Source organism: Ustilago hordei (genome assembly GCF_900519145.1).
Source record: "Ustilago hordei strain Uho2 genome assembly, contig: UHO2_contig_09, whole genome shotgun sequence".
In the NCBI taxonomy this organism is placed as follows: Eukaryota; Fungi; Basidiomycota; class Ustilaginomycetes; order Ustilaginales; family Ustilaginaceae; genus Ustilago; species Ustilago hordei.
In genome coordinates, this window is record NW_024545280.1 from 666333 (window position 1) to 691641 (window position 25309).

The 25309-nt window shown below is 53.1% G+C and overlaps 9 protein-coding genes across 9 annotated transcripts; 6 read left to right on the forward strand and 3 right to left on the reverse strand.

Annotated features, from left to right (window-relative positions):
- Nucleotides 1-576: 576 nt before the first annotated feature.
- On the forward strand, nt 577-8562 carry UHO2_04558 (uncharacterized protein; the record flags this gene model as incomplete). The annotated part of the gene is made up of 1 exon (XM_041558550.1): nt 577-8562. One exon carries the CDS (start codon nt 577-579, stop codon nt 8560-8562), a length of 7986 nt encoding a protein of 2661 aa, XP_041414484.1.
- A 1183-nt stretch (nt 8563-9745) lies between these two features.
- Nucleotides 9746-10992, forward strand: UHO2_04559 (uncharacterized protein; the record flags this gene model as incomplete). Its single annotated transcript, XM_041558551.1, has 3 exons — nt 9746-9763; nt 9841-10815; nt 10915-10992. 3 exons carry the CDS (start codon nt 9746-9748, stop codon nt 10990-10992), a joined length of 1071 nt encoding a protein of 356 aa, XP_041414485.1.
- A 682-nt stretch (nt 10993-11674) lies between these two features.
- UHO2_04560 (uncharacterized protein) lies at nt 11675-14257 on the forward strand (the record flags this gene model as incomplete). Its single annotated transcript, XM_041558552.1, has 1 exon — nt 11675-14257. The coding sequence occupies one exon, from the start codon at nt 11675-11677 to the stop codon at nt 14255-14257; it is 2583 nt and encodes an 860-aa protein (XP_041414486.1).
- A 1709-nt stretch (nt 14258-15966) lies between these two features.
- UHO2_04561 (uncharacterized protein) lies at nt 15967-17640 on the forward strand (the record flags this gene model as incomplete). The annotated part of the gene is made up of 1 exon (XM_041558553.1): nt 15967-17640. One exon carries the CDS (start codon nt 15967-15969, stop codon nt 17638-17640), a length of 1674 nt encoding a protein of 557 aa, XP_041414487.1.
- A 128-nt stretch (nt 17641-17768) lies between these two features.
- Nucleotides 17769-18578, reverse strand: UHO2_04562 (uncharacterized protein; the record flags this gene model as incomplete). The annotated part of the gene is made up of 1 exon (XM_041558554.1): nt 17769-18578. The coding sequence occupies one exon, from the start codon at nt 18576-18578 to the stop codon at nt 17769-17771; it is 810 nt and encodes a 269-aa protein (XP_041414488.1).
- Nucleotides 18579-19433: 855 nt separating this feature from the next.
- On the forward strand, nt 19434-20498 carry UHO2_04563 (uncharacterized protein; the record flags this gene model as incomplete). Its single annotated transcript, XM_041558555.1, has 1 exon — nt 19434-20498. The coding sequence occupies one exon, from the start codon at nt 19434-19436 to the stop codon at nt 20496-20498; it is 1065 nt and encodes a 354-aa protein (XP_041414489.1).
- Nucleotides 20499-20832: 334 nt separating this feature from the next.
- Nucleotides 20833-21420, reverse strand: UHO2_04564 (uncharacterized protein; the record flags this gene model as incomplete). The annotated part of the gene is made up of 1 exon (XM_041558556.1): nt 20833-21420. One exon carries the CDS (start codon nt 21418-21420, stop codon nt 20833-20835), a length of 588 nt encoding a protein of 195 aa, XP_041414490.1.
- A 570-nt stretch (nt 21421-21990) lies between these two features.
- UHO2_04565 (uncharacterized protein) lies at nt 21991-23244 on the forward strand (the record flags this gene model as incomplete). Its single annotated transcript, XM_041558557.1, has 1 exon — nt 21991-23244. The coding sequence occupies one exon, from the start codon at nt 21991-21993 to the stop codon at nt 23242-23244; it is 1254 nt and encodes a 417-aa protein (XP_041414491.1).
- A 94-nt stretch (nt 23245-23338) lies between these two features.
- Nucleotides 23339-24742, reverse strand: UHO2_04566 (related to polyketide synthase required for biosynthesis of fumonisin mycotoxins; the record flags this gene model as incomplete). Its single annotated transcript, XM_041558558.1, has 1 exon — nt 23339-24742. One exon carries the CDS (start codon nt 24740-24742, stop codon nt 23339-23341), a length of 1404 nt encoding a protein of 467 aa, XP_041414492.1.
- Nucleotides 24743-25309: the final 567 nt, after the last annotated feature.

Consider the following 25309-nt stretch of genomic DNA (forward strand, 5'->3'; position numbering starts at 1 on the left):
GGCACTGCGTCACCCTTTAGCGTCACCCTTTAGCGTCTCACTGGATGGTAATCTTGAGCAGCTCATGTTGAAGTTTGAAGAAGTTTCAGTCCCGATACTGGAGATCGGGTAGAGTCTGAGTACGATGTCACTACTTCTTTTAAGGCAGAAACATATATACTCAATTGACTAAAAGAATGTGGCGAGAGCCTAGTGCTCTCTGTGTGATATATATACATGTAAGCGGTACATGCCGAGGGTGGGAGTACCCCTATCTAATGTTCTACTATGACAACGTGTGGGACTGTGTTGCACCCGATCTCTTGCGAGATCGGCTTGCCTCGATCTCTGATCTGATCGGTTGTCTCACTAGATCGGCCCTGCCCGATCTCCGATCTGACCTGCCCTGCGTCGTCCTCTGTCATCGCACTGGATCGTAATCTCCAACAGCTCAGTCCTCTCAATTCTTCCAAAGAAGACTTGGATTCTCTCTCTCAGCTTGTCTTGAGCGACTCTTCAGATGCTTTGCTTTGCTTTGTATATGAAGGTGTCAACATCCTCTCCGACAACAACTCCGCTTTCCTCGTCTACAGTCGTATGCTCGCCAAGAAGCGCAACCTCAAGGATTGGATACAGCGGGCTTCCTCCGAGCCACAACAGGAACCATACGACTCGGACGACGATCTCGCTCCTGCAAAGATGAGCGTCTCGGGCGACGAGCGAGATGCCGTCGATCCCATCCAGAGCTGGTCGCCATTTTCAGAGGCTGCTCAAATCCACCTCAATAGCACAAGCACACGAGAGCGCATCGACTTTCTTGAACGAGATGCTCTCAAGGCCGCCGAGTTGTCAGAGCTTCAACCCGTCCAAAGAGCAGAGCTTCTAACCATAATCCTTCGCACCTACGCCAAATACATCGACCGACAATCTCGACTTGCTTCCCTCAATGTCTTTTCCAAGCTCATTCAGTTCGACGAAGCTGCTGCTCCACCAGAGTCAAATGGCCCCGTAGCAAAGCATGCTCTTGCATGGCTCAAACGAGAGTCTGAGCGCATCTGCAAAATTTCACCGAATGCATCCTCCATCACCTCTCTTGCAACCATTGCAGCTCTGCACGCCTACGTCTGTGCCCTCTACTCCACACTCTGTGCTTGCCTCATATCAGCCGGTGACAACGCACCAAATCCAGCAGCCTTGCCAACATGGGAGTCCCTCGTTCAGGTCTTGGCTATGACCTACGATGCCATTCTCGCCGACACAGCTGGAAGGAAGAGCGTCAGAAAGAATGCTGTCACCCTCACAAGACGAACACTGCGAAATGCACACCCATGCCTTCCTCAACTCATGCGTACCATCTCTGCTATCTCCACTCCGGCTACTGCTCTGCGCTCTGCCTCCCTCCTCGGAGAAGCTGTTGGCGTCTGCGTAAGACTGCGAGCCGGTTCAGAGCAGGTCAAGGGTGCTCCCCATGGTATTGGCTGTGGATACGTCAAGGACGCCAAGAAGGAGATCCTCAACTTCTACAGCACTCAACTTGTCGCCTCCAAGACAGCTGTCCCTGATCATGCTCTCCGTGCGTTAGACGACTTTGTTGCGGACCAAGTCACGGAAGAAGATCTTGCATCGACACTTCGACCACAACTTCAAAAGATGCTGCTTCGCTCGCCTGAGGTCGCACTTCCCATCGCAACAAGACTCTTTGCTGCCGTCAAGGTCGACGTTGGCCCCCATGTCAAGCCTCTACTCGACCCTCTCTTTTCGGCTTCTCGATCCACCAATGCGGCTACCAGGTCAAAGGCATCCGACTTCTTCTCGGCCCTCTCCACTCGCATTCGTGACGATGACTCCGCCAAGGCTACCGTCGTTGACGAGCTCATCGCCCTCCTCAAGGGCGGCAAGGCAGCCACACCTGAAGCGCGAACTTCCGTCTACGTCATGCTTTCCTCTGTTGCGCCAGGCGAGGCGGCCAAGAGCTCCAACATCATTCAAGTTGTCTCGTCACTGCTTCCGAAAGAAGCACAAGAAGCCTCCATGCACGCAGCCCTCTCATGTATCACACATCACCTTCTCTGGCTCATCGCCGAGGCTGACACCGTGCCGCCTGCCGCTGTCTCTACTGCTCTTGCCAAGGAGATGCAGAACTCCAAAGTACCTATCAGGAAAGCTGTCTGCCTCGCCATCGGCGAGCTCTTCTGGTCCATGACCGACTCCAAGTCTGCAACAGCCGCCGTGCGCACCTTCTCCGAGTCGCTCCTCCCTGCTTTTGAGGCAAACCTCAAGAATGCTTCTACCAACCCACTCACCGCGCCCGGTGGTCCATTGGAAGGCTACATCGCAGCTGCTGTGCTGCAAGGTCGTCTCGCCAGCATCGGTTCCGACAAGATCAACAACGTCGTGCGCAAGAACGCTGCACTCGAGGGAATTCTCGTGGTTGATCCCAAGCCATCTTTCCTCCTCGCTGACAAGGTCTTCCGCAAGATTGCCACTCCCGAGGAAGAGACGTGGCTCTCACGTGCTTTGCAAGCTATTATCGCTCGCCGTTCTAAGGCTTTGGCTGCCGACAAAGCCGTACAGGTGCAGGTCGCTCTCGCTTTGATCCACCTTCTCTTCCATGCAACAGGACCCAACTCAAAGCGATCTGTCTTAGAGTTGGTGCAGGACCTTGCCCAAGTCGAGACCATCCTCACGCACCACATCATCACCTCTGGTATCTCGGCTTTCCTTCAGCAGCCACCAGCAACCGCCAGTGCCGCTACTTTGTCATCATCCAAGCCTAATGGAGCAGCCTCAACCGCATCTGCATCTAGCTCTGCAGCCGCTGCTGAGACCGAAGACGCAAAGCCATCTGCCGAGACTCGTGCACGCGATCTTCGCCGCCTGCTGTCTGCCGCTTCCACCTTCTCCGAAGAGCTTGACACCGAGGCGAGGAAGAAGGCCCTTGTCGACACGCTCCTCCTTGCACATCACACCGACCTGCTCGACCGCGACACCTCTTGCTTCATGGACCTTACCTTCAAGGCCAAGATCCTTCCCATTGACCTCATCACATCCAAGCAGCAGGACCTTATTTCCGTCGTGCGTGCTGCCCTTGATGACGAACGCATGCGAGAGGCTGGTTTCGCTGCTCAAACAACCCTCGTTCGTCTGGCACCGGACTCGGTCATGGCCGAGCTCGTCTCTCAGGTGGAGGCAGACACGCCTTTGGACGACCTGCATGCGCTCACACAGGATGAGTTGGGCATGTGGCGCACCGAGCCAGGCAGTCTTTACATTGACGTGCTTTCCAACTCCAATCAAGACTCGATCGACAAGAACAACAAGAATGCGAAGATGGAGCAGTGGGAGAAAGAGCTCCGTGCCGACATCGCAAAGAAGAAGGCGGCGCAGAACAAGACCCTCACCAAAGAGCAGAAGGATGCAGTTGACGCTCAGTCCAAGATCGAGGCACAAGCTCGTGCCAAGATTGAAGAAATCCGTTCTAGATATGTGCGCTGTCTCCGTACCGTTTCGTCGATCGTCGGTGCACGCACAGAGGAGATTGAGGGCTACATGCAAACGCTTGTTAACTTTGTTCTGCGCACATTCGAGGTACCACAAGCCCGCCTCTTGTTCGAGAAGGAGGTGAAGGAGGCATTCTGGGCCCTGTCGAGCTGCTGCTCGATCCGCCTCGAGGCCTATTCGATGTTTGTTGGCGTTGCTTTGTTGCGAACGATCGACGAGGAGTTGGTCCAGGAAGACTTCCGGGTCGAACCCATCAACGAGCTCGTGCTGCGCATCCTCTACCGACTCCGCTCCTTGTCGGAGCAGTCGCCGCTGGATGCAGGCACTGTTGCTTTCATCGACCCTTTGATTGTGCGCATCGTTCGTGCCGGTGGGTTCGGCGTGGATCCTGAAGACACCGACTCGGTGCTCGAGCAGATTCAGCTTTCGCTCGACTTCATCGATTTCCACGGCTCTGCCTGTGATGACATGCGATACCCTCGCTCCTCGTTCATCGACAGCCTGGTCACTATCGTCGCTAAGCACACACAGATATCTAAGGATGCCGTCTCGGCTCTGCGTGACATCGGTGAGGCACTCAGAACAACTGCCTTGCCTGCCGAGATCCAAAAGCTGCTCTCCAACACCATGGTGGATGAAGTCTACGTGCGTAATGGCTGTCTGCAGGCCATCCAGCCACTCGATCTTACCGACCTCGAGTTCCCCGTCGAGCTCTGGCTTGCATGCCACGACCAAGACGAGGAGAACGCGCGACTTGCCGAGAAAGCTTGGGAGGAGAACGGCTTGGACGTGCCAGAGTCGTTTGCCGATCCTTTGATTGCGCTGCTTGAGCACAAGAACGCTTACGTCCGTGACAGCTGCGCCCCTGCTCTCGCTGCAGCTACCGAGCAGCACCCAGAGCAGGTCTCTTCGGTCGTTGGAAAGCTCTGCAGCTTGTACAAGCAAAGGAACAAGGTGCTCGCTCCCGAGTACGACCGCTTTGGTATGGTCATCGAATCGACCAAGAATCGACAGGACCCATGGCAGACACGTGCTGCTGTTGCTGTGGCACTTCGTCACTTGGCTCCTTACTTGCAGGGTTCCGATGTGCCATCGTTCTTCGAGTTCATGATCGATGGTCAGGCGCTTGGAGATCGCAGCGAAGAGGTGCGACCTAGCATGCTCGAAGCTGCTACCGCTGTGATCGACTTGCACGGCAAGGAGCATCTCACCAAACTCATCACCATGTTCGAGGCCTTCTTCAGCAACTCAAGCGGATCGACCGCTGACGATGGCATCACTGAAGCTGTCGTCATTCTGCTTGGTCGCGAAGCTCGCCATCTCGACCCTAAGGACCCTCGTGTCAGCAAAGTCGTCGACCGTCTCATCGATGCTCTCAAGACTCCTTCCGAGCTGGTTCAGTCTGCTGTTGCGGACTGTCTGCCTCCACTTGTGCGGGCCATCAGCAAAGATGTGCCACGCCTCTTCGATTCCCTCTTCAAGGAGCTCTTTGATGGTGCCAAGTATGCTGGACGCCGTGGTGCCGCCTATGGTCTTGCTGGTCTCGTCATGGGTCGGGGTATCGGTAGTATCAAGGAGTTCCATGTGATGGGAAAGCTTGCTGAAGCCTTCGAGGACGCAAAGAACCCCACTCGCCGTCAGGGTGTCATGTTCGCCTATGAGACGTTGACACTCACGCTCAAGCGTCTCTTCGAGCCTTACATCATCAGTATCTTGCCGCACATGCTTGCTGGATTCGGTGATGTATCAAGCGACATTCGGGAGGCGACACAGGACGCAGCCAAGGCGATCATGCAAAACGTCTCTGGTCACTGTGTCAAGATCATCCTCCCGACATTGCTCTCTGGTCTTGATGAGAAGCAATGGAGGACCAAGAAGGGTGCCATCGAGCTGCTTGGTGCTATGGCATACTGTGCTCCCAAGCAGCTTTCGCTCTCACTGCCGACCGTCATTCCTCGACTGAGCGAGGTGCTGACTGACTCTCACACTCAGGTCCGCACCGCGGCCAACAAGAGTCTGAAGCAGTTCGGCGAGGTCATCAACAACCCAGAAATCAAGCAGCTGGTACCAGTGCTGCTCAAGGCGCTCATCGATCCCAACACCAAGACAGGTGCGGCTCTAAAGGGCGTTCTGGAGACGAGCTTCGTTCACTACATCGACTCTCCCTCGCTCGCCCTTGTCATCCCCATCATCGACCGTGGTCTCAAGGAGCGCAGTGCTACCATTCAGAAGGATGCTGCCCGGATCGTCGGCAACTTGGCTGGTCTTACCGACTCGAAAGACTTCGTGCCTTACTTGGGCAAGCTCATCCCCATGGTACGATTGGTCCTCATCTCACCGGTTCCCGAAGCACGAGCTGTGGCTGCCAAGGCGCTTGGTACTTTGGTCGAGCGTCTCGGGGAAGTGCACTTTGTCGATTTGGTCCCCTCGCTTCTTGCCGTTCTGCGATCCGAGGCTACTGGTGTCGACCGACAGGGTGCCGCTCAGGGTCTTGCCGAAGTGTTAGCAGGTCTCGGTATGGAGCGCATGGAGAACTTGCTACCAGAGATCATCAACAGTGCCTCCGACCCCAAGCCGTACGTTCGAGAAGGTCACATCTCTTTGCTCATCTACCTGCCCGCAACGTTCGGTCACCGGTTCGCTCCTCACTTGGGTCGCATCATTCCTCCCATCCTGAGTGGTATTGCGGACGAGGCGGAGACGGTGCGCGAGGCATCGATGCGTGCTGGTCGCATGATCATCGCCAACTACTCGTCCAAGGCTGTCGACTTGCTGTTGCCGCACCTCGAGACTGGTCTCTTCGACGAAACGTGGCGTATCCGAATGTCGTCGTTGCAACTCACTGCCGATCTTCTCTTCCGTCTGTCCGGTATTTCGGGCAAGAACGAGGTGGAAGAGGAAGGCATCGAAGAGGAAATGGAGCAGTCGGTCGCCAACAACTCGGTACAGCGTGCTCTCATCGAGGCTCTCGGTCAGGAGCGACGCGATCGCATCTTGGCTTCGATCTACATCGTTCGACAGGATCCCAACATTCCTGTGCGCCAAGCTGCGATTCACACATGGAAGGCATTGGTGCACAACACTCCCCGAACTGCACGAGAGGTGTTGCCTACGATGCTTGACATTCTCATCAAGTCGCTTGCATCCAACGGCGACGAGAATCGCGAGATGGCCGCCAGGACACTGGGAGAACTGGTCAAGAAGCTCGGCGAAAAGATCTTGCGCGAGACCATCCCAATCCTGCGTATGCGTGGTGCCACTTCGGAAGATGCCAAGACTCGATCGGGTGTCTGCTACGCTGTCACCGAGATCTTGGCCAACTCGACCAAGGGTCAGCTGGAAGACCACGAGGATGCCATTATTGCGGTGGTGCGTCACGCGCTTGTCGACGAATCCCAGTCTGTGCGACATGCGGCTGCTCAGGCGTTCGATGCTACACAGACCTACATCGGACCTCGTGCTATTGACGAGACGATCCCAACACTGCTCGAGGCGCTTTCGGACACAAGCGGTGGTACTTCGGAGACAGCCTTGGCTGCATTGCGCGAGGTCATGCGTGCTCGTTCGGACGTCGTATTCCCTGTCTTGGTGCCAACGCTCATTGCTCAGCCCATCACTTCGTTCAACGCCCGCGCGTTGGCAGTGTTGGTGCGTGTCGCAGGCTCTGCACTCAACCGTCGTCTCTCCAGCATCCTCAATGCCCTCTCGAAAGCTCTCGACACGGAGAAGGACGAGACGATTCATGCCGATCTGCAAGCTGCCGTCGAGGCGCTGCTTGGCTCCGTCTCAGATGTTGACGGTCTGCACCAGACCATGCTTCTGTTGCTCGGATGGGCAGGGTCCAACACTTGGCCTCAGCAGCGCGTTGCCGGATGTGGCTTCTTCAAGGTTTTCTGCCAGGTCAAGAAGCCGTCGGTCGATGTTTGGGACTATCTTGTCGACTGGTTGCGCAAGCTCGTCTCGCTGCTCGACGACCCCGTGGCCGACGTAGTTGATGCGGCATGGGAAGCCTTGGATGCATGCCTCAAGACGGTTGGCAAGGACGAGTTGGAAGGACTCGTGGTTCCCTTGCGTCGCAGCTTGGAAAACACAGGTGCTCCAGGTCGCAAGCTCGCTGGTCTTTGCCGACCCAGAGGTGCTTCGCCCTTGGTGCCAGTGTTCCTTGCTGGTCTCATGAACGGCACTCCCGATCAAAGACAGAATGGTGCATTGGGGCTTTCGGACATTGTGGAGCGTACTCCAGCAGACGTGGTCAAGCCGTTTGTCACCTCGATGATCGGTCCTCTCATCCGACTGTGTGGCGATCGTCACCCTGCTCCCGTCAAGGCTGCTATTCTTACCAGTTTGGACACGATGGTTCGACGTATTCCTGCGCTTGTACGACCTTTCTATCCTCAGCTGCAGCGTTCGTACCAGAAGGCGGTTTCGGATGGCTCGAGCGCAACTGTGCGCTCCAAGGCCGGTGTAGCACTCGGAAACTTGATGGGTCTACAAACTCGTGTTGATCCGGTGATCGTAGAGCTCGTCCAAGGCGCACGCGCGGGTCTGGGCGAAAGCAGTGGAGGAAATGCCGCAGCCAGTGCTGGTCTTGCCGGTGCTGCTGCAGGTGGTGCTACTGACCCTGCTGAACTCGCCGACTCGTTTGCCCTCGCTCTTGCTCACGTGCTTTCCAACGCTCCAGCCAAGAACGTCGGCCAAGGGAGCCGCGATCAGGTGCTCGCTCTCATCGACGCCACCTTTGATGCTCGCAATGCTATCAAGGATGCTTTCCGTCAAGGTATGGCTGAAGTTGTAGCTTCGCTGATCAAGCTGGATGCTGACATGGCAACGAGTGTTTTGCAGAAGCACGTTGTGGGTGGTGGATCAGACGATGTTGCGTTGCAGTCTCAGATTGTACGTGCTTGTCTTGAGAAGGATGCAGTGGCATTGCACGACTTGGAGATTGCAGATGAACTGGTGAAGGCGGTCATGTCATGGATCAGCCAAGGTTCGGCCATTTCAAGACCAGCTAAAGAGTCAAGAGACCTTATTAGGGATTCAGATGCTTGGAAGAAGGAAGCTAAGGCTGCGGATTGGATCTGATCCATCCATTCATTCATTCATTCATTCATTCATCAATCACATGTCGGAGTACTTTCAGTGCAGACTTCGGCTACGATCAAAAGTGTACAAACGATTCCTATAAGATCCTGCGTGCGTATATCATGCTATAAAGTTTGAGATGATGGTTAGGTGGTTCTATCGTCCGCAGAAGTGAGATTTGCTCGGACGGGAAAGATTTAGGCTGAGGATCCTAGTGTTCTCGGCTTGATATATATACATCTATGAGGTGCATGCCGAATGTGGGAGTATCCTTCTTCATGATCTAGCTTGACAACGAGCAGGACTGTGTTGTACCCGATCTCTGGACAGATCGGCTCGGTCAGATCTCCGATCAGGCTTATGTCAGCTTTCATCATCATGTTGGATCGCTTCCTTCGGCAAGGATACGACGTCATTATGGCTGCGGAAAAAGGCAATTTTCGAGAACTCTCGCGTGGGCGAAGAAAAAGAACGCCGCGAATCGAGAGAGAGCTCGAGAGCCTTTGTGGAGGGCTGATGAGAAGAATTCACAGGCAGCAGACGGCGTTGTGAAAATCAATCCGGTCTTTCGGTTTTGGAAGGAGCCGGAGAGGCAACTTGACCAGACTTGCATCCAATCCATCCCTCCAGTTTGTTTTGTGTGTGCAAACCATCTCAGCCAGAAACTCGAAAGCAGAGCTGTTGCTAATGAGGGAAGGGAAGCAGGGAAGATTGATGATCAGGGTAAGGAGATGCGAGAGACAGAGGCGTGGAAGGGCCAAGAGGGCAAAAAGCAAAAAAGCGGAGAATCGAGACCGTTTCGCTTCGCTGCCTTCTGCTCCACAACCCTTTTCTGTGCCGCTTTTGGGCGCCTGTGTGAGGGTGAGCAACCTGAGAATGAACCAAGCACATCCATTCATTACTCACAGCCACCATCCCCAAGCCTTAAGGACACGAGGGCCCGCAAGGATCAACTCGCAAGGATCAACTCGCAAGGATTAACTCGCAAGGATCAACTCACAAGGCTTCAAGTAGCTGGAATCACCAGAACATCCCCCAGCTGGAATCGCAATCTCGCTTCAACAGACCGCCTTCCACTATCTGTTCACACAAGGAGCGAGTCAAGAGGCATTGACAGACTCGATAGTATTCACAACCAACTCGAAATCTTCCGTAGGCCTCACGCTCACAACAGCATATCACCATGGCGCAGAGTCAACTGGTAAGTACCACCTTTTCCAAGTGAGACGAAAGTCAAGCTAACGCTAACATCTTACCTCACAATTTTGATCTTGACAGCCACCGTTCGCACAAGCCACAGCTGGCGCCCTCGGCTCGATCACATCCAACACTCTCATCTACCCTCTCGATCTCCTCTCCACACGATGCCAAACCCAGTCTCGTGGCCGAGACGGTAAAGGAGGCTACCAATCCATCAGCGCTGCTCTCAAAGAGATCGTCGATCAAAACGGCATCAAAGGACTCTACCAAGGTCTTGCCTCTGACACGCTCTCCAATACCTTATCCAACTTTCTCTTCTTCTACTTCCGTTCGTTCTTCATGGAATCCGTCGTCGAGCGGAAGAAGGCCAAATTGCCACCACCACCGCCTGGCGCCAAAGGAAAAGGAAAATCTGGATCGATGGTCATCACTGCTGCTGAAGACCTTGCTATCGGAGCCCTGGCAGGTGTCGTCTCGCGCTTCTTCACTACTCCACTGTCTAATGTCACGGTGAGGATGCAGACTTCAGCCAACCCCAAGCCGAAGCCCAAGGAAGGGTTGGAGGCGGTGCAGAAGAGGAAAGAGGCAAGTGAAGTACAGCCTAGTTCAGACAGTGAATCGGACGATGAAGGAGGTTATGCGGAACCAGCGGGGATTGTGGATGTGTTGAGGCAGATCATCGCTGAAAAGGGATGGTTAGGGTTGTGGTCAGGATTTGAAACAGCGGCCATGTTGAGTATTTCGCCTGCTCTGACGTTTTATAGCACCAATGCGATATCGACGCTGCTGATTCCGAAGGACAGGAGAGAGAAACCATCTTTGTTGCAAACCTTCTTGACTTCGGCGATCGGAAACAGTATCTCGACTATCATTGTCTTCCCTCTGATCCTCTGCAAGACTAGGCTGCAGTGGAGAAGTCCGACAGGTAGGAAGATGTATAGGAACTTGCTGGACGTTTTGAGCAAGACGATCAAGAGAGGAGGACTGAAGGGTTTGTACCAAGGATTAGACTCGCAATTGATTAAAGGCTTGTTCAGTTTCGGTACTACTATGGTAAGTGCGACACTACACCACCCAGTCGAGCGTGACAGTTGCGTGAAGAAGCAAGGATCAACTGACATCTCTTCTGGTACTGTCATTGCTTGTGCACAGATGGTGAAAGCAAGAATCGAGACACTGTTCGTGATGCTGTACTTTGCGATCCGCAATCGTCGTGCTGAATTGGCTTGAATGGCTTTTGTCTTTGGATCTATCATTGTCTTTCGCCCTTGCCATGCTTGTATCAAGGGCCATGGTTGTCATCCTTATCGCCCGACAACTAGAAGATGATGAGAAAATGTGAACAAGTATAGTCCCGATAACTGGTGATCGGGGCGAGTCTGAGCACAATGTCAATGCTGTTTTTAGACAGAAACGTGTATACTCAATTGACTGAAGAGAGAGAATGTGGCGGGAGCCTCAAGCTCCCCGCTAGATATATATATACAAATGTGCGGCACATGCCTGAGGTGGGAGCACTGCTATCTCATGATCCATCTTGACAACGAGCGGGACTGTGTTGTACCCGATCTCTGTGCAGATCTGGCCCCCATGTCCCGATTACGTTTATGTCAGCACGTATCATCATATTGGATCGCATCCTTCGGCAGATGATTGCTGAGGAAATTGTGCTGGCTGTGAGAGCTGCCAAATGTACATCACGTGGTTTGGTTTGGAAAAAGATGACGAAATGCTGCTTCTCTGTGCCTGTCAACGGAACTTTTTAAGAGCGTCCGTGCACGATGCACGCCTCCACGCTGCTGTAGTTAAGTCGCTTCTCAACATCAGTCACTGCCTGTGCCTCTTGTCTGAACCTTGCTTGTAGCCTCCATCATCTCGCTCTCCTCCCTCTCTTGGCCAAAGGAAAGGCAAGATGAACGGCATCAAGAAAGACAGACCCGCTTCCACCTCGTGGTCGGGTGGGCCGAATATACTGCCTAAGCCATCTTCTGGAGCAACTGGCACAGTCGGAGCAGCCGCTGAAAAAGCACGTGCTCCGATTCAAGGCGCTCAAGAACTCGCCACTTTGGCTCGTCAGGCCACAGGATCGGGTCAAACCGGATATCCCATCCCTCAATCTCAGCCAGACACGCAAATCGCAGACTACGTGCTCGTATTCCAGCACATTTCTCGCAAACATCTCCGCTCCTCCACCAAGGTTGCCGCCTCCGAACGGACCCGAATCGGAACCGAATACGACCAACTCGTCTCCCGTATCCGATCCACCGGTCTCCGAGTGACCAGTCGAGAAGGAGCAAAAGGTTCAGGTCAGATCTTGATCTTTGTCAAAGCAGACCTCCAGCTCTTGCATAGGCTGGCAAGGCAGGAGGCATTGTCGGATTACTTGCATGGCGTGCTCTCCGTTCAACCTCCTCCTCCTCGTTCTTCTAGTCTCGATCCAGGCCACAAGAAGGATGTTTCCGGTTTGCATTTGACTCCAGCGTCAAGGTTGAGGTTGGTCGACTCTTTGTTGACTCTGCCTAGCATTGCTTCTCATGCGGTGCAGAGTGCGTCTGGTAAAGCACAAGTCCCATCGGGTGCAGGCTTGCGCTTGGGCAGTTCTGAATTCCCTCATCTGCTGGATATGTCTGCTATTCACGATCCGGCTTACAACTCTGCATGGATGCAAAGATGGGCTCATATTTCACCTGCAAAGATTCTAACCGGTGTTGGACTGGAAGACCTAGACTCGATCCGAGAACACTTTGGCGAAGACGTAGCTCTATATTTTGCATTCCTCAACTCTTACTTCCAAGCTCTAGCCCCCGCTTCCTTGTTGGCTGCCTCCTTCTGGTTGCTCGGACGAAACTTCTCCCCCGTCTACAGCTTTGGCTTGGTCATTTGGAGTTGTCTTTTTGTCGAACTATGGAGGATGAAGGAGCGTAAACTTGCCGTCAGATGGGGAACCCTCGGCGTCAACACCGTTGATCGTCGTCGACATGACTTTGTCCCTCGCATCACCCGCACAGACCCCGCCACCGAGGAGCCCGAGGAAGTCTTTGAATGGTGGAGACGCGAACTCCGGGTCATCCTCTCCCTTCCCGTAGTTGCACTCTTCGCCTCTCTTCTCGCCGCGACAATGACTTTGATGTTTGTAGTCGAGATCTTTGTGACACAGCTCTACCACGGATCGCTTAAGTTCGCTGTTCCTTTTATTCCAACAGCCTTGTTGGTGGTGGCGGTACCGCAGATTATGGCCGCTTGGCAAGCAACGGCGGTGGCGATTACCAAATGGGAGAACCACTACAGCGCCAAATCCTACGACTACTCTCTTACTCTCAAACGCTTTGCTATGCAGGCCATTACCGCTTACGGTGCCTTAACCCTTTCAGCATACGTATACATTCCCTTTGGAGAGGCCATCATGCAGACTATGGTCCAACGCGGCTTTTTCAAACATTCCATCCAAGAAGCGATCAGGCAGGGTAAGATGGCCGACAAAGGTATCGATTTCCACATCAACCCCAACCGTATGCACACGCAATTATTTGCGGTTAGTGTTACCAGTCAGTTCCTCAACGCCTTTACTGAACTTGCTCTCCCAATGCTCATGCGCAAGGTTGCCGAATGGAGAGAGGAACGAGCTGCAAAGAACGAGAGTGGGCCTTCGATTCCTCAACGACAAGACTCAGCGTCTTCTTCCGGAAGTGCTACACCAGTGGAAGGGGTAGAAGAATCAGAGAAGCAATTCCTCTCCCGCGTTAGGAAGGAACTCGCATTACCACCCTACGACCTCTTCGGGGACTACGCAGAGATGGCAACACAATTCGGCTACATCACTCTCTGGTCCACCGTATGGCCTCTTTCCCCCGTCATGGGTTTCGTGAACAACTTCTTCGAACTTCGTTCCGACGCCGCCAAGATCTCCCTCAACACCCGCCGCCCTGTCCCTGTACGAGCGGAAACCATCGGACCCTGGCTCGAAACGTTGGGCTTCATTGCTTGGCTTAGCGCCCTCAACAACGCAGCACTCGTCTACCTCTTCCAGCAAAGCGAACATGCGCATTTGGACGGTCATTCCAAATACGAAACTTCCATGCGAACTCATCTTCATCCCACAAACCTCACTGTGGCACCGCCGGCAGCGGGATCTCAATCGATGTTCAGCTTTTCGAGGTTGTTGCCAAGGAATATTCCAACTTCCGGTCCGGCGGGGGCGATTGTTGCAGCTGTGTTGGTGGCCTTGTTGGCCGAGCATGTTTATGGATTGGTTAGGACATTGGTTCGACATATTTTGGAAAGGTTGGTATGGAGGGGAAGTAACGAGGAAATGTTGGTGAGGAGGAGAGAGTGGGTCTTGAGGGTTGAGACGTTGAAGAGTCATGCTGACGCCGAAGGGGTGGAGGAGAAGGTTAGGGAGCAGTTGAGCGTGGCGCAGGGAGAAGAGGAAGCATTTTGGAGTACAGAGAGAGATGTTGGTGCTAGTGCGATTAGAGATAGTGGTAAGACTGAGTAAGACCCTGCCCGATTTAGCAAACCTTGAACCAACTTCGATGTCAGAGTGTCTAATTCTGTTCGAACACACTTGTCTTGTCTTCACATCGTAGTCAATCGGAATCTTTGCAACATGGCGACGTCGGTGTGTGCTGGGTGTGTGCTGGGGGTTTTCTGCGACGAGACGATCTTCACTTTCATCGACCAGTGCGAAGATTCATGAAACATGAGCATGATGGGCTTTTCAATGATTCATTCGACCTTCTCGAGTGTGAGTGGAGCGGTTGATGTGTTGATACTGATACAAGTTCGTCTTCAATTGCGTCCTCAAGCTTTGCTCTACTGCCCGCGGCCACGCCCTCCTCGTCCACCACCTCTCCCTCCCCTCTCACCACCATGCCCACCTCGTCCACCACCACCATGCCCACCTCTACCATACCCTCCCCTACCTTGCCCACCACCACCTCCGCCCCTGTTGCTACCCAACGAAACACCCCCGCTCAATCCACCACCACCTTGTCTCTGCTTCCTGGCTACTTCTTCTTGCTCTTTTACCTGGTCAATGACTGAGTCTGCTACCCGACAGTATTTGATCTGTACACCCAACACATCACAACATTGGAAATGAGAGAAGTTAGTCGAGTGGATAGAAAGGAGAAAGAGAGGGTGGAGGGGATACCTACGGTGCTTCCTCGAATATAACATTCTTTTTGCTTCCAGAACTGTTCGCCGCTCTGCAAATCCACACCCACAGAAAGAAGAATATGATGTTAGTGTAAGAAAGCTCGAGGGGGAAGTGGAGGGGAGGGTGGCGAGGGGAATGAGACGTACAGCACTAGTTTCATACACCTCTCTGAGGGTGAGGTTCATAAAGTTGTCGCATGCTACGAGATGTCCGTTGAATGTTGATCCATTTTTGAGTTCGACAAGCTTCAATATCGAGGTGTGCGAGGAGGAAGGTGTGCATGTGTGGTGCATTGAAGCGATCGCCACGAGTCGAGAGACGTAGTCAGTAAGGCTGCATCGATGGATTGAGAGTAGAGTACCGAAGTCAAGAGGGGCGTACCATGGGCTTGTTCTGTGCTGCGTTTAGCAGCGATAGAGGCAACTGTTCAGCGAAGAAGGTGAGGCAGAGCGAAAAGCAAAGTCAAGGGTCAGATACAACACATGGGCTTGGCATTTCGAGTTGACGCTTTGGATAGCGCGCTTACCATTGTTTAAGTCTATAGCTGGTTCTGGTGCTGTGATCGGTATGTGTTCTGCGTGGATTGGAGGTTGACGAGTATACCGGGCTCAGTCAATTGCGGATTGACAGGAATCCAGTGGACGGTGCGAGAATGCGCTGTTGCGTGCTGCGTACAAAGCCTGGAGCGCAGTTTGTGCTGCTGTGATGTTGGTCCTCCGAAGTCGTTGCTGTTGCTGCTTGTCGAAGAAGGATGAGAACAAGGTCACGAATGAACGAAAGCGCGATGTGGATAGTGGTTTGTGCTTTCGCAACCAACTCCACCTTCTCAGCCCAACTTCCCGATCTCCCTCCTCCCGAGCTTCATCTTCCCGATTCCGATCCCGATTCCGATCCCGATTTCATTCTCTAGATCCCGATGAATTTTTCAAAAGAGCTGAGTCGCATGACAGGTTTCCTTACTTCTTCCATAACCACACTTTGTCTTCTCCTTCCACACATCCACTGCCATCGTTCACCCTTTCATTCCTTCCACCTAGCTCGCCACGATGTCGGCATTTCGTAACATAGACGTAAAATCACCACACATACAAGAACTTCAACAAACCATCCAAGTCGAGCTCGCAAATCGCGGGTACTCTTCCGAAGATGACCCGGTCATGGCAGAATACATCGTGGTGATGCTAGCGAATCAAAAGACAGCAGATCAGATTACGGCAGAGTTGCAGGATCTGGTAGGCGGGGAATATGATGCGAGCTTTACCGGCTGGGTTTGGGATGCTACGCAGCAGTGTTTGGATAATAGTGATGCAGCGCAGGTGCAGCAGGAAGGTGAGGCGAGTGGTAGTGCTGCTCCTGCTGCTGCTACACCAGTGGTACGAGGCGCAAGGAGTACAAGGCAGAGGAGGAGTAGGTCTCCACCATCGACTAGAGCAGCCGGGCGAGGTGGTAGAGAGGAGGAGAGGACAAGCAGGTCACCAACTGCTACGAGCTCAAAGCGGGAGGGTGCAGGAAGGCGGAGTCGAAGTCGATCACCGGCTTCCTTACCATGGGGTAGAGGAGCACCCAGACCTCGAGATTATACCGATTTGGATTCGTTCCGAAAGTCAACTTCACTACGCCGAGATGACGATAAAGACTTTGATGGAGCAGCATTCTGGAGACAAAAGGCGCAGGAGAAGAGGAGAAACCCACCACCACCCGTGCTGAGGCATGGTCCACAACAAATTTTTCAAGCTGCGTATGGTCGAGCTTTACGCAATAGCACCAATGCAAATGCAAATGCAAATGCAAATGCAAATGCAAATGGGAATGGGAATGGCGAACGGCAACTCTTCCCTGACTCGTCACAGCGTCTGCCAGCATACGAATCAGCTCCAGCATCGGCGGCGGGGGGAGTCAGCATCTTTGGCAGAGCAGGCATCCCTGATCCTCGTGCGCCTGCCTTCGTTCCCAACGTCTCCCTAGCCCCTTCTTCGGCATGGAATGGCACATCAATTCTGGCTAGGATAGACCCAATGCTACCGAACAACGAACCAATCCCACTTCCCACCACCACAATCACCACCTCGCAGCATTCATCAGACTTCCCAGCTGCCCCAACCGAAACCTCAACCTGTCGTTGGAACGTAGGCTGCACAAACCCTATGTGTCCCTATTCTCACGCCTCTCCCGCCAACGCTAGTCCGGGTGGAGATCCAAACGCACTCGTCCTCAGCCAGCAAAACTGTCGATATGGCGCAGGATGCACGAATAAAGATTGTACTCGGAGCCACGTTTCCCCCGCCGTAGCTAAGATTTCTGCTCACAACCCTCCACCGACTGCACCATCAGCAACAGCAACATCTACAGCGGGAGTGTTATCAATGGACACAGCTCTACCGAATGGGGCTGGATCCAGACCGTGTAAATTCGGCATAGCCTGCACTCGAGCTGATTGCTTCTTTTCTCATCCTCCTGGTCGAAGCAATGGTGGAAGTGGGGCAGTGCAGTGTAGATTCGGCTTAGGCTGTACGAGGAAGGAATGTTATTACGCTCATCCACCAGGTCAGAGAGCTGCTGATGCACAGCAGCATGGGGGGACGAGCAATAGGCTACAAGCTTTCGCGGGGGAGGTTGAGGAGATGGAAGTGATCATCCCTGGCGCTGGTGCAAGTCAGCAGAGGGAAGGAACAGCTGCGTCATCTACAGTCGCTAGCACTTGGCCTGGAGTGGAAGCTTGATTTGTTTGTTGTATTCTAGCCATGAGTGTATTTATACGTACAAAGTCCAGCATGTGTGGCTGTTGTGGTTGTTAGATACATCGCCAGTCCCCTGTTTTGTGTGCTGATAGTGTGTGGTAGAGGAGGGTTTAGTCGCCAATCATCCAACCATGACTAGCTTCCCCCATTCTTCCATCGAATGACAATAGATTGTGCATTGTACATGAACATTGCTCCACCATCTCTGTTCCCCTACCCTTCTCCCAATCTGAGCGGAAGTGCACTCTAGCTTCATCCTCACCTACTTTTCTTCTTGCGATTCCGTACTCGTCTCTAACGACAACATCCTCTTGACCTAAGCCTACATTGAACTCGCGTTCATCTTGGACATCAGTATCAAGCTTGTTTTTCGTTGTAGTATCCAATCTCCCCTCCACCTCCCCTTCCTTCACCGCTCTCTTCTGCTTTCGCAGAGGAGCAGTTCGCAACATCCACTGCAGAAAAAACCTCGCACCACACCAATCTTGCTTGCTGAACACGGACTTTACTTGCCCTGCAACCACTACCTGTATTGCATCTACAAATGCACTTCTTTCGTGTACTATTGCGAATATCACCTTCTCCTGCGCCTCGTTCAGACGGGCAAGTGACATGGTTTGTGTCGACTGCTGTTCTCGATCTTGAGAAGAAAGAAAGCGAGAGTATGAGACTAGGTCGTCAATGGTGGTTGAGGGAGAAGGTGCCAGGATCGTTTCGAACTCGATATGCAGCAGAGAGGGGGAAACGGAAAGGGTATGGCAATAAAGTGCTTTTGAACGCCGGATGAAAGAAGAGAACCATGAATCAAAGGCAGAATGTGTTAAGTGTTGAGGGGATAGGTCGAAGATCAATACTCTTTGTGCTGCTGGCGAGGGGCCGGGGGGGAAGCCGAAAGAAGGCAGGGGGAATAGAGATGACATCTGCTCCTTTTACCAAGATGCGCTGAGGAAGGCGAGAATGGTGAGAGAAATGGTGCTGGGAGGGAGCTTGATAAAGAGGAGATGCTCGTGTTAGGTGGTAGCAATAGCCGGTGCTGGAAGGCTAGGAAGCAAAGTCGAAGCGAAGACCCATGGCAAGATCGGTGAAGAGTCTGAATGGGAGGTAGCAAAGAGGATCGCAAAACCAAACATTTATAACACAAACCAAGCAAGCGCAGAAGAAGGCCCCAACAAGCTGATTAGAGAGAGGCTATGATCGTGTGGATGGTAGAAAGGGGAAGATCGATAAGGGCAGCAGCTTTCAATATACCAAGCAGTCAACTCCTTCGCTACCGCTCTGTATCAACCAAATCAGTTGCGCAGCGTCGATCAGTCCTGCTGCGCATCAATCCTTCACAACCATCTTTCGGCGCAATCGCGCTGATTCCAACCCGAAGCCCATAACATCGCCACCGCAAACCTTGATCCTTTGCACTGCACCGAGCCAATCCCGATCGGCAAGAGTCAGGTAGCGATGAGTGGACAAGATCAACTCCCGCACAAGTTGCCGGAATAAGCCCAGGCTCAAGCTTCGACGAACAGGCACGGCTGCTCTGGTACCTCAAATCTGACGTAGGAACCACTTCTTCTGCTTTTGTGCGGAAAAGAGAAACAGCTCTGACTTGTGTCTCACCAAGACATATATAGGACGAAGGGGGTGTTGGGGGGCGAGATCATTGTCTTTTGACTTGCTTCAGCCACCCACCTTCTTTTCTCTTACCATTCTGACCGACAAAAAGACTCGACGCGACAGGTGCGGCAGCATATGAAAGAATGGTGGGAACGAAGCCTGAAACAATGGACGGCCAAGAGATTGCTGCAGCGACTGCCTTTGCCGATCCGGCTGTCACGACGGCCATCACATCAACTTCTGATACAAGTGCATCTAACGAACAAGAGCCTACACCTATCCAAACCATGCAGACGTGTCCAACATTAGCGACCCGTGACGACGCAAACGCAGTCCCCTCACTCACTCCCGAACAAGGCTCTGGATATCTCTTCCTTCCAACCCGTCTTATTATGCCCACCACACAGCCTCAAACCGAAGAAAGGGAAGTGATAGAGATAAGCGATACCGACGACGAGCCGAGTAAGAAGGGTCCTGACAGACGGAAGAAGCGAGCTGCGAGCAACCCTACCGCCGAATTGCGTCGAAGCAGGAGACGGACGGGCGAACCCAACTATGTTGAGGTGCGGCAGCGTAATAGACAGCTCGAATCGGCGAGAGGATCTCCCTCGAAGCGCAGTACAGGAGGTCGAGGAGGGCGAGGAGAGCAAGAAGGGCGAGGAGGGCAAGGAGGGCAAGGAGGGCGAGGAGGGCGAGGTGGCCGTCTTTCCACTTCCGCCCGTACACAATCCCTGCCCACAAACACCCCTCGGATCGTTCGGAACATTTTCTCTATCGACTCTTCTCCCTCCACCCCCACACTGCCTTCACAGCTCCTGCCACCCTCCTGCCAACCCTACCCCCCGCGCACTCCTTCCCCTCCCCAATACCCTCCCCAATACCCCCCACCAGCGACCCAACCCTGCATCAGTGCCGACCTTACGCCCCAACAACGCATCACACACAACCTGCAAGCTCTCAGCCAAGCAGTCTCGGAATCCAACTCAGCCTTCGTTCGCGGTCTACAAGCCTACGATCTGGTTTCTCACGATTTAGCCTGGCTCAAGATGCGGTTTTCTAGTGTGGGTGCGAGGGTTAACGACTATGCAAGGTGGTTGGCTCAGATGGCGAGGTGGGCGAACGTGAATGCACTGGGGATTCAGAATGCAATCAAGGAGGGGAGAGGCGAGGTGCCACTGACTGAGCTTCCTGAGGTGAGAGCGAGGCGGCAGGGACGGACGAGGGAGCTGTGAAGGCAGGGTTAGACATACGGAAGCAAGCAGGCGTATGGGCGGTGGGAGAAGGTGTGCATTGCAAGCGCGGCGAGAAGAGAAAGAGCGGCGGTAGTTGGTAGCGAGGAAAGGGATCTACACGTGACTGAAACGAGACAGAAGGGAAGTAGAATACATGCAGAAGCGGCAGGAGTCAAACTGAAACTCGATATTGGGGTGCCGGGAGAAGTAGTAGTCGTGTGCGCCATGGAAAGACGGAGAGGAGTGGTCAAGTATAGACCTAAGTCGTACTTGAATGAAGCCATGATAATATCTTAGTATCAAAAGATCTTGACCATGTCTCGTATGTGTAAGCCTACTCAACTTCAGCAGGCTCCGACATCTTGACAGCCTCTACGAAAGCCTTGTAATCAAACGTCTTGCCACTCTTATCCATAAAGGGTCCAGCCAACAATCTATCGATCTCCCGCTCCGTCATTTTATCACCTACTTGACTCAACCAGAACCTCAACTCCTGAGCATCGATCTTGCCCACGTCCTTCTCGTCAAAACATTCGAATGCTTCCATTAGTACCGTTTGATCGTCCAACTCTGCCAGATGTTCTCCGAACATTGTTAGAAACTGGGTGAAATTGACACCGTTGTTGGGGGAGGAGTGTTTGAAATAAGATTCAAGTGTGGCGGGGTCGGAGGGGAGTGCGAGGTTTTGAAGCATTGTAGAGATATCGGATCGAGTGATGAGACCGTCGGAGTCGGTGTCGATCATGTTGAATGCTTCTTGGAAGCCTTGGATTTGCTTTGGGGAGAAGGCGGTGTATAGGGCGGATGAGGATTGGCGGGGATGGTTGCCGACTTTACGACCAGTAGGGTGGAAGTTGGTGGAGGAGGAGCCACCATTGAGGAAGGCGGCTGCTGAGGAAGTTGTGCTGCCTTGAGATGACATTTTGCTGTTCGAGCGGAACTGTGGCGGTGATCCTGGTGAAAGGTCGGCGGGCCCAAGGTAGGATTCTTGATGGTCGGGTTGAGAGAGAGAGAGCTGCTGGGAGAAAGGGTAAAGTGTTGGTGTAACGCTCAGGGGCTCTCCTAAAGCGAGCGGCGCTTTGCTCACGTGCGCTGCCAACAGACAACACCGCTTCCTTTTTTTTCTCTTCCCGAAATGTGTAAACAACAAGCGATCTCACAATTATGAGAAAATGCACGTGCCACTCTGAAATTTTTCTTGGTCCAAGCGATCATCATTCATCCATCCTTGGCGACGCTCAACACTTGCCTCCATCAACACTTGCCTCCATCATCATCTGGCCTCAACAGACCAGCACCTCTGCAAGAACATTACTCTCGGCCAAGAGTCTCACAGCAAGGATAGCACGAGGAGGATCGCACCAGGCTCGAAGAACACCGAAGCTCACACCGGACCCCGCAACGTCGCGTTCAACTCCCACCCGGGCTCATAGCTTGTTCATCTCGCAAAGCCCAAATCTAGACTCAGCACAGGGCAAGGAAACGGATGACAATGTACGCTTCCGCTCAATCTCGCAACCGCAGCGGTGATGCAGCTTACGGCTTCGCTACACCAGTACGAACTCCTTCCACCTCCTACCACAACCCTTCTTCCTACTCGCAAGCATTGACACCGGCAGATGCATCCGCCAAGGCTGTCCGGTTTCAAAGTCAACCTCTTCCCCCGCAAATGCAACAACTACAACAAGTAGCACAACAACCCTCTTCCTCCACCTCCACAGCACTCACACCTAATCGCTCACCATACCAGAACGCCTCTTCCGCATCGCAAATGCAGTCTCCATCACTGCAACACACCGCCTCTGCAACGCCAAACAGCATGACCAGCACCCGCCCCGCTCTTCCCCCTTCAGCATCATCCCCAGAGGTCTCCTCCTCATCGAGCATCGTCCTCACCCGCCGACTGAAATGGAACCTTTCCGCTCTCGCACTACTCTGGATCCTTCCTGCACTAACAACCCGTCCTCGCGACATGTATTGGGCCCTTCTCGACCAAATATACATCTGGGCCGGCGGCGAGACAGACGAGATTGTCGATCGAGTAGTAGGCTGGGTGCTTTGGGCGCTTAGCGTTGTGTTACTGTTCAACGCTGTTGAAGCTTCAGTGCTTGTTCAGCGATCTAAGGCCCCCTCTTCTGCCGCGCTAGCTCCGGCTGCTCCGCAAACGCAACAAGGTAAAGGGGCAGTGTTGGGAATCCACTCGCCACAAGTAGCTAAAAGCATCAACTTTGTCGCTGCATCCAGAATGAAGGGATCGCCCAAGACTAGGATTTCGAATCTTGGTGCTGGATCTCCTATCGCCCATACTTCCTCTCCGGCTCGAGGTTCGCCAAGTGCTCCAGCGGGGGAGTCGCCGGTGGTGGACTATTCGCAATTCTCACCCTCACTCAGGCGTGCGTCTGGTCCTATCACTACCTCTTCCCCTACGAGTACTGGTTTTGGTAGTGGGAGTGGCAGTACCAGCAGTGCAGTAGGAGGCGTAGGCATGGTTGGACCACAATCATCGCCTTTAGCAGCGTTCAGAGCGAGACATCACAGCAAGGGTGGTTCACCGTCACCCTCAAGCTTGAGAGCAAGGTCGATTACTCCATCCGTGAGCAACGTCGATCTGAGCTTTGAAGCGGATGCAGGGGACGCGGATGCCGAGGAACGAGGGTTTTTGGGAGATGAAAGTTTCCAAGTTGATCGTGCACTTCGTTCTCTGCGTACTTCGTTTGGAGGTGTTTCAAGCACTCCTGCGCCTTGATTCAGATAGATGACGCACGTTGCACAATCATACATTTGCATTCCCACATCTATCTGTTGCGAAGTGGAATCTACTTGTGTGGTAAAAGGGAGGGTTAGGCATCCTCGACCTCTATCTCACTCGCTTCTGCAAGGGCGATATTTTTAATCACCTCCCCACTCGCAACATTCTTGCCCGTTGGAATACCGAACCTCCTTTTCACAGCAGCAACTTCAGTCGGATCACCGGTATTCTTTGTCAAATCATCGCTGATCTTCACCACTGCTCTATCCTCGACTGAATCCAGCTTGATAACTATATTCAGTGGTTTACTCTTCTCGCCATTTCCGGCCTCGGTTTCAAAATCATTTGTGAAGCTCGTACCGACACCAAAGCCAGCCCCGATTCCAATCTCTTTACTATACTCGGCCAATTCTATACATCTATCCACGTCTAGCCCATCACTGTAGATTACCACCTTTGTCTTGGGATCCACGCCGATCGATTTATACGCGGTGAGGGCTTTTTGAGCGAAAGCTTTGCTATCTCCCGAATCTTGTCGGAGTCCGCGCCAACGTTTCGCAATTTCGATCCCGGCAGGATGGGTGAGGAGGTCAGACCAGAATACGGCGGTGCTGAAGGTGTCCGTTAGGGCGATCGTTAGGTCGTGGCTGGGGCTGTTGGGGATGAAATCGGGAGGAGAGTAGACAGCGTCCCAGAGTTGAAGAGCGTGGAGGTTTACCTGGCTATAACCAGTGAGGGCGGCGATTGCCATTGTCCATTCATGAGCGACCGTTCCGATGGGCACTAGGGAGAAGAGGTGTGCGAAATGGACATTACTGGTGCCGAGTAGCTTTCCATCGTTGGGGTTGGGGGTGGCGGAAGAGGAGGCGTCTCCAGCGATAAGTGCCTCAAGCACGCTTTTGTGCGTCTGGTAGGATCTTCTCCTCCTAGTGCCAAACTCTGAATACCTGATCCCATTCGCCTTGAGCCTCTGCGCTTTGCGCCTCGCCTTCTCATACTGCCCTTCTAGCGTCCACCAGGTGTCCACAGTGGAGAAATACACTTGAGAAACAATGGCCATGAGTGGAACTTCGTAGAAAATAACTTGTGCCCAATTCCCTTGCACTCTAATGGCCAAGTCTCCCCACTCTGTCCCCTCAGCATCGGTAGTACTCGGGATAAAATCAAGCTTGACCTGAGTTTCGGGTTGAAAACGATACTTTTCAAGGTAGTCCAAATACTCGGGACGAAGATATGGGCAGGTTTCTTCGAGCCATTTCCGCTCGGCAGGGGTGAGTGCAAGCGAGGAAAGGTTGGAGATATGGGTACGGACAAGTTGGATGGAAGCGCGGGTGAACTTCATCGTGGAGGCGGATCGATTGGTGAATTTGTATGCTACACGGGTGGAGGGGTAGTGTTGGAGAACGGCTTGTTGCATAGTGAGCTTGTAGAGGTCCGTGTCGAGCATGGAGCGGATTGGTGCGGTTTCCGGGCCATCTTTGGTTGGAGACGACATCGTTGCGCGATGTGCTCTTCCAGGTCGGTGGAGGAAGGACGGAAGAGGCAATGGTGTGTGGCAAGGCAAGGTGGTGGAGCAAGGTGGTGGAGCAAGGTGGTGGAGCAAGTGGAGGAGTTGAAGATGCGTCGGCATCCTAAACCGAATCACGTGGTTCGTGGAGCACAAGCAAGACACCGGTGAGTCAGAGCTGCATGTCAACATGCATTGATATGCATGTGGGATATATAAGTACTTCAACAATAACACTCAGGAGATGGCAACACTCAGGAGGTGACAACACAGGGGTGATATGAAGAATAGTTCATTATGATCTAGTATGGGCTGAAGATAGCAGTCAAGTATATATATGTTCACATTGTAGCACCTATCAATTAAAACACAACAACCGTTATACACCTCAAAGGTTGAGCTTGCTAGTAGCTCCTAAACAGTCACATTTTACCTGTAATCTTCAACTGATTAAGAGTCTGAAGCTCTACCAACTGAGCTAGCCAGGACCATCAATAACATGGTACAAGAAACCGAAGCTCTACCAACTGAGCTAGCCAGGACCATCAATAACAT